Below are 7,609 nucleotides of genomic sequence, written 5' to 3' on the forward strand. Positions count from 1 at the left end.
GGCACCAGGCACTCACTCCAGTGTTTACTGACTGCCTGCTACGTGCCAGGCACTGTGGCAGAGGCTGAGGTATTAAGAAGTGGATGGCGGCACTGACTCCACAAACGCTTGCTGAGTCTCCCCATCTCCCCCTACCCCCGCCCCGGACAGGCCACTGAAGTGGGAGTAAAGGACACGGAAATGAAGATGCCCTGTGGTAACAGCCATGAGAGTAAGGAATGTCCACCCCTGGGATGCCAAACAGTGGGCCTGACTCTGCCAAAGGTGCCGCCCCTCTGCAAGAGGACACTGTGATCCCTCACTCACTTAGCTAACAGCTGTCACTATCAGTACGCCCCCGACACACACAGAGTGCACGTACAAAAGTGGCCTGGGAAGAGTCAGCCCGCGTGGAGCCCAGTCTAGCAGTCCCAGCGGGCAAGACAACTAGTTATAATGTTGAACCTTAGTAAGCAAGGACAGGATGCAAAAAGTTTTCTAGACAGGGCCCAAGTGGCATGTGGGATGTCAAGAATAGAGTCTAAAAGGGCAGAAGGGGCAAAAGCCTGTGCAGGAAATGGCCCTGTGCAGGGACACGACCCAGAGGTTGGGCGCACACAGCCCAGAGCAGGCAAGTCTGAGAATCACTCCCAAGGTGGTCGCAAGGCTGGTTACGAAAAGACAGCAGCGGGGCTTCTAACAAGTGGCCTCAGAATCCTCCTGACCCACCAACTAAGATGAGGAATTGCAGGCCTCTCGCCTTCCGAGACGGCCCGCACTCTTGTCTGGAGTGTGTTTCTCCCAAGGCCGTTCTCGCCTTTTGAGACAGACCATGTTCAGCCTACAGAATATGTATCTCTCTAAATAAATCCATTTCTGGACTCCCCTGGTGGTGCAGTGGTTAAGAATCCATTCCACAATGCAGGAGACACGGGTTCGAGCCCTGGTCCGGGAAGATCCCACATTGCCGCGGAGCAACTAAGCCCGTGCGCCACAGCTACTGAGCCTGCATGCTAGAGCCCGCGAGCCGCAACTACTGAGCCCACATGCCACAACTACTGAAGCCCGCGTGCCTAGAGCCCGTGCTCTGCAACAAGAGAAGCCACCGCAATGGGAAGCCCATGCACCACTCGCCACAACTAGAGAAAACCTGCACGCGGCAAAGGAAGACCCAAGGCAGCCAAAAATAAATAAATAATCCTTCTTTCTCCTGAAAAAAAAAAACAGATGAGGAATTGCAGAATGCAGCTCTGTGAGGGCTGGGGCCTTGTTCACCTGAGCTGAGTGCTGAGCACTGAGCCTGGCACAAAGCAGGCACCGAATGCAAATACAGGTGGTAGAAGAGCTCACGAGCTGAGACTGGGCCCCGTGGGATCTGAGGTCAGAGGGCAGTTCGAAATCCAAGTCTGGCTCTCTGCTGGAGCAGGGACTCCATTTTGTTTTGATGGGCAAGTGGAGATATGGTCTTCTAAGCAGAGTATCAGTTCTTATGGTGATAAAAAGTAGTTTGGGACGAACAATTTGTTTTGCTACATGGTCAGAATAATTACTATAGAAATCACAGCTAATATTGAGTGTTTGCTCCATGTCAGGCACTGCTGTTGGCCAACAGAATCTTGATAACAACCCTATAAGAAGGTACTGTTCTTATGCCCATCTGGGCCAGCTTCCGGGCCTGTGTGTGATCGACGCAGTCACACAGGACACCGCACACAGAAGCGCCCATAGGTGGTTAATGCTCTGCTGTCTCATCTTGAAATTCTTAGTACTTTTGAAACAAGGGCCCTGCATGTTCACTTTGCACATTTCAAGTTCCCTGCAGAGTATATAGCGCCAGTTTTCATCCCCGTGTTAGAGAAAACTAAGGACACATGAAGTTAAGTGTCATAGCTAAGACATGGCATCACAGAGACTGGACCCCGGGCAGTCTGCCCCGGAGTGTACTCGTCACCCCTTCACTACACTGCCTCTTACCCCGCCAGGCAGCGCTTTATCTGTCCTCCAGGCACTAGACAGACCGTATGCTTCCTGAAGGCAGGAGCCTGTCTCTTTTTCCATCAGTACATCCTCAGTGCTCTGCAGTGCCCGGCATGCTGCAGGTGCTTAACTGGTATTTGCTGAATGAATATTTGCTGAATAACTCAAACAATCAATATAACACTAAGGGAAGAGCAGAGACAAGGGAGGATTTCACAAACTAGAAAACTGGCCCTTTGAGTTAAAACCTTTGATCCAGAGTAAAGAGCCATCATACATGAGAGGGAGAACTGGACACCACATTCTAAAAGCAAACTGAGGTGTTTTTCTTTAAGTACTTTCCTGTCTTGTGTGTCTTAGAGCTCTTTTTAACCATCTCATTTTAAAAATGCTTATCAACTCTTCCACATCATTAAAACTAGTTTTCATCTTTGCTTAGGTAATGGTTTCTTATTAACAATCAAATAAAAAGTCTTAATCAAGAAATGTAGCACAGGGCTTCCCTGGTGGCGCAGTGGTTGGGAGTCCGCCTGCCGATGCAGGGGACGCAGGTTCGTGCCCCGGTCCGGGAAGATCCCACATGCCGCAAGCGGCTAGGCCCGTGAGCCATGGCCGCTGAGCCTGCGCGTCCGGAGCCTGTGCTCCGCAACGGGAGAGGCCACAACAGTGAGAGGCCCGCGTATAGCAAAAAAAGAAAAAAAAAAAAGAAATGTAGCACAAGACTGTGGAACACTACCAGAAAATATTTTTGCTCGATGCTTTTATGAATCCTACTACAGAATATAAAATTTTCTACAAGTGTGTTGTTCATAATTAAAATAATAATAACAACAAAAAATTGCTGACATGTATTGAGGGCCAGTATATACAGGTACTGCTCTAGGTGCTTTTCTTGGATTTTCTCATTTAATCCTCACAATAACTCTCTGAATTAGGTCTAGCTCATGTCTCATTTTCAGATGAGGAAAATAAGGTACAAAGTAGTCAAATAACCTGCCCAAGGTGACAGGAAGTCCCAGGGTCTGGATAACAATTTACAAGCAAGCCCACACACGTCCCTCAAAAGTGTTCTTGGTATAAAGACACTGACTTCTAATTTAAACGGGACCTCTTTTGATGAATTCAGTCAGAGAGAATATATGTTGGGTTTCTGAGATAAAGCAGACCAAAAAATGTATAGTTTCTACACTGCTAACTGCAGATCCTAATCTGGTCTAGTTTACATCAACCCCTCTTTATAAACAGATTAACCTAAATTCTAAAGTCAAGAAAATAGCAAAGAAATCGGCACTGGAGAATTCCTGGAACCTCTTTCCCCTCCTGACTTTCCTACGTTCATCAGATATCAACTCCTATAAACTGTTTCCTTGCTCACTTCTCTTAGGCTGTAAAAACATGGGCTCCCCTCCACCTAGACCTAAAACAAAGACATCTAAGTTTTGTAAAACTCTGGGACTTTCTTTCTATGCCATCATGTCATGGCACACAGAGTCCATGCTGACACGACGGCCCTTTGCACTGTCCAGGTTCCACTCTGACCTGTGATCCTCAGCAGAGGGTGTCACTTTAGCCCGATGTGTCACCACATCTCCAGCCAGTAGCGAAAAGTTGTTAAGAGTCATGGGTGGGGGGAAGGGACAGTCTCTGGAGATGAAAAAAAAAAAGGAAAACCCCCATCTCCAAAGAGAGAGACAAAAGGGAAGGAAGGGAAAGGGGTCCGTGGTGGGCTTTCTTAGCAAGAGACAAGAGCGCGAAGCCACTTAGCAGTGATCACTTAGCAGCTTTATCAGACAGGGAAACTGAGGCTGCCACCAGAGGACACAGCTTCCCTGAGGAGCTTCAGAGGTGAGCTCGGAGGCAGGGAGGTGGCGAGCCGAGTTTCCCCGAGCGCCCAGCGCTACCAGCTGGAGTTTCTGGCCCGGCGCATGCTTCCCGGCTGGGTCATAGGTGGCCTGTGGTCTCCGCCCCCAGTCGCAGGAGCCGCGGGTACGCCCCCTAGCCCTCCCTCGGGCCCCCGAGCTCGCCCCCCGCTCTCTCAGGAACTCGTGTCCACTCCGCCCCCACCAAAAGCCGCCTCCGACCCCCGTAAGTTCCCCGGCCCGGTGTTAGGAGCCCACAAGGGTCCGCCCCCGGGACCCCCAGATGCTCTCGCCTCCCGCCCCCAGGACTCCCAGGTGCCCGCCCTGCCTCGGACCCTGGGGTGCGCCCCCTACCCCGCCCCTCCCTTGCTGAAGCTGCGGGGCGGCGCACAGTCCGGACCCAGGCGAGGCCCAGCCGCTGCGGCCGCACAGTGCGACGTGTCACAGGCCGGGCCGGCTCCTCCTCCCGCGGCCGCGGCCACTGGCGCCGCAGGGGCCTCCCGCAGGGTCCGGCAGGGATGCCAAGCAAGCCTGAACACGCCCGGCGGCCGTTACCTTGTTGGTGGGCACCGACCGGAGGCGCTTGAAGATGGTCAGGATGTCCTGCTTGCTGGGGTCCCCCATGGTCACCAAAGAAACGAGGCGCAGCTGGCCCCGCCAACGGGAAGGGCAGAGTAGGAGCGGTTGCCGCCTCCGGGAGGTAGACGATGGCCGAAGGGCGGGGCTGCCCGTGACGATCAGACCGGGCCTCTCGATGTCCCCGCCCACTGCCGGAGCGCACGCGCCACTCTCCCCAGTGGCCCTCGCTTAACAGTGCCACTGGCTCCTCCCACTCAGGCCCCGCCCCGGTTCCTACGCAGGAGGCTCGCGCGCTTCCTCCAGGTCTTCGCCGGGCCTCCACTCCCGGCAGTAAGTGGCGAAGCTCGGTCCGGGTTGGGTTTGTACCTGCGCGCACGGCTGGTCGAGCCACCGCCGCTTCGGCTGACGGACTGCTTCCTCGGCCAAGGTCCTCTCACCTCCTCCCCGTGAGAGCGGCAGAACCTGTCACTCCAAGTGGCAAAGGAGGAAACTTGCGGGGCAAGGGCCTCCCCGCCGGCTCCCCACACCCGAGGACTCAGTCCAGGAGCCGGATTTTCGCTAGTCGCCTGAGCCCTGGTGGGAGGCGTCCTATGGCGAAAAGGATCAGTTTGGGTTATGTCAGTGAGAGAGTCAGCAGTTCTCCTGAGGCAAAAGGCGTTCAGTCAAATCTGATGAATATAGACAAGAAAAGAAGCTGGCCCTTTCCTACCCTTCTAGCTGGAGGGTTTAAACGCTTGGAGAACGGTGCCTGTTTTGCCTTAGTGGGTGTGGAGCCACCTAGTGAGGTTCCGCGGGTCAGGAGAAGGATAACAGGTTTTGGAGTCAAATGCAACACCTTGGCTCCAAGCTCACTCCAGCCAGCTCCTTCCCAGCTCTGTGACCTTGGTCAGATCACGTCTCTAAAGCTGGGTTTGCTCCTCTGTGCAGCGGGGTGAGAGATGGGGAATCAGTGCTGAGCAGTACAGGAGAGCAGCTTCCCAGTGAAGCCCTGGGAAAGGCTTTGGCAGTGGTCTTTCAACCTGTCTGGTTAGATGCCCTCAGGGAAGTTGGAAGCTTGCAGGGTTGGAACTATTCCAAGGAAGGGAAATGTATTTACCTAACTGTAAAAAGTTACTTTTACAGTAAGTTTCAGCTGTGACTGAAAGTTCTGCCTTGTACTGAGTCAAAGTATATACATACCGGGCTTCCCTGGTGGCGCAGTGGTTGAGAGCCCACCTGCCGATGCAGGGGACACAGGTTCATGCCCCGGTCCGGGGAGATCCCACATGCCGCGGAGCGGCTGGGCCCGTGAGCCATGGCCGCTGAGCCTGCGCGTCCGGAGCCTGTGCTCCGCAACGGGAGAGGCCACAGCAGTGAGAGGCCCGCGTACTGAAAGAAAAAAATATAAATAAATAAATAAATAAATAAATAAATATATATACACACACATACCCCTGTACTTTGTGTCCCTAGGTACGGGTTTGACCCTACACAGAATACCTGGCATGTTTATGAGGCCTGTGCTTTCTGATGGGAATGGGAATGATGGTCCCATTTACTATTTGGAGTTGAAATCTTCTTACCAAGTTATATATCAGATTCAGGATATTGTCTACTCCAGTCTCCAGTATAGAGATCCCTGAGAAGAAGAAAAAAAGTGCAATGAAGTGTAGACAGTATCTACACTAGTTGGGGCATAAGGGGACACACACCCCCCCCCCCAAAAATACCATTTGTACACCCACCTTTCTCTTTTCTATCATCTGCTTAAGCGTTCTTCATAGAACTTGTTATCACCTAAGGCCATAATGTGTAATACTCCCCTCCGCTGAATATAAATTTTTTGAGATCAGATGTATTGCATCTATCTCTCTATAGAGATATATATATATATCTCTCTATATCTCTCTATATCTCTCTATCCCCAGCACCTAGAACAAAGCCTGGTACATAGTATGCATTCAGTAAGGATGCGTGGAATGGGCTTAGAATGTAGAAAGCTGCAAAGAACGTCACTCCTAACATAATAATGAGAAAAGGCTGGATAACCTTTAAAATCATAACTTCTCTTGAGCCCATCAGAGAGCTGAGAGCAAAGCAACCAAGTAAGCTGAATTCCAAAGAGAGCCTAGCCTCTCCAAACACACTTGGAACAAAGAGCTCTTTCACCTTTGGCAAAGCACAGGGGAAAGAGGTGGCTGCCATACAAGTGGGCAAGAGGAAATCAGTTAAAATTTTAATGAATTCTTGGAGGCCAAGCATGGGCTAGCATGTCAATTTGGAATAGCTAGAAGCCTCAGAAACAAGAAGAGTTTACATTCATTCACAAGCGCTTTTCCGTAAACCTCCATCAGAAATCTTTCTTCATGAGAAAGATGGAGACAGAGATCTCTGACATCAGAGAGAAACCCCTTGGTAGGGCAGGCACCCAACTTTTGGGGGATGGGCACAAAACCCCACCTGCTTCCCTTCTCTCTTAGAAAGCAAAAGCAGCAAACTCACTCTCCCTCAGGCTACAAGCAAAGATCCATTGCTGCCAGGAGCAGAAGCAAAATCTAGTCATACCAAATCCTGAAGAGGATAGGAAGTCCTCTTGCTCTCAAAGGAGGGCAGGCAGAAATTCATTGCTTCAGATCTGAGCACAATAGAACACAGGAGAGCTTCGAGAGAAGGGCCCAGCCAACAGGCAGGCCCACGTCGCCCTCTGGGTACTGTCCTTGCCATCTGAGTCTTATGGGGATATCCTGGTGTGGCTCTGGCCAAGTGAGACAACGTTTAGTTTATTTAGTCCATCCAGCCGGACAGGAGCTTGCTGAAAGCCAAGTGCCACTCTAGGAAAAACCAGACATGTTTACATAGTCATATGATGAATCACAAAGTTAGAATAAGCACAGATCTCATCCTTGCCCTGGTGGACTTTAGTTAGTGCTGAGAAGGAAACAAATTGCTGACTTAAAAAAACAACAACACACACACACAATGTAAGAGCTGTGAGTTGAATGTATTCAGTGTCTTCCTGAGGACTCTAACCCAGGAGACAGCCTTTCAGATAGCCTTGATGTACTGTTCCAAAGAGGTGAGGGAGGAACCGGGATATATATGAACTGGGGAGGGGGGCTGGAAAAAAACATGTAGTTGAACGTCAAAAGATTACTGGGAATCACAAAAACAGATATCTCAAGTTAATGATTTTAGTGCTTTTCTCTGTATGGGAAGATAACAAGAACCTGGGGTTA

At 51.0% G+C, this 7,609-nt stretch overlaps 1 protein-coding gene across 3 annotated transcripts in view; it reads right to left on the reverse strand.

The window, feature by feature from the left end:
• Positions 1-4,555, reverse strand: part of ARFGAP3 (ADP ribosylation factor GTPase activating protein 3) — a 55,069-nt gene extending 50,514 nt beyond the window's left edge. For 2 of the 3 annotated variants that reach the window (XM_067698310.1, XM_067698311.1), the window contains exon 1: positions 4,371-4,555. In XM_067698310.1, coding sequence (XP_067554411.1) covers positions 4,371-4,439 — 69 coding nt within the window. In that variant the 5' untranslated portion in view covers positions 4,440-4,555. The remainder of the gene's footprint in view (positions 1-4,370) is intronic. The other variant, XM_067698309.1, reaches the window with a different exon arrangement.
• Positions 4,556-7,609: the final 3,054 nt, after the last annotated feature.

This window comes from Pseudorca crassidens, chromosome 11, assembly GCF_039906515.1.
Source record: "Pseudorca crassidens isolate mPseCra1 chromosome 11, mPseCra1.hap1, whole genome shotgun sequence".
Classification (NCBI taxonomy): Eukaryota; Metazoa; Chordata; class Mammalia; order Artiodactyla; family Delphinidae; genus Pseudorca; species Pseudorca crassidens.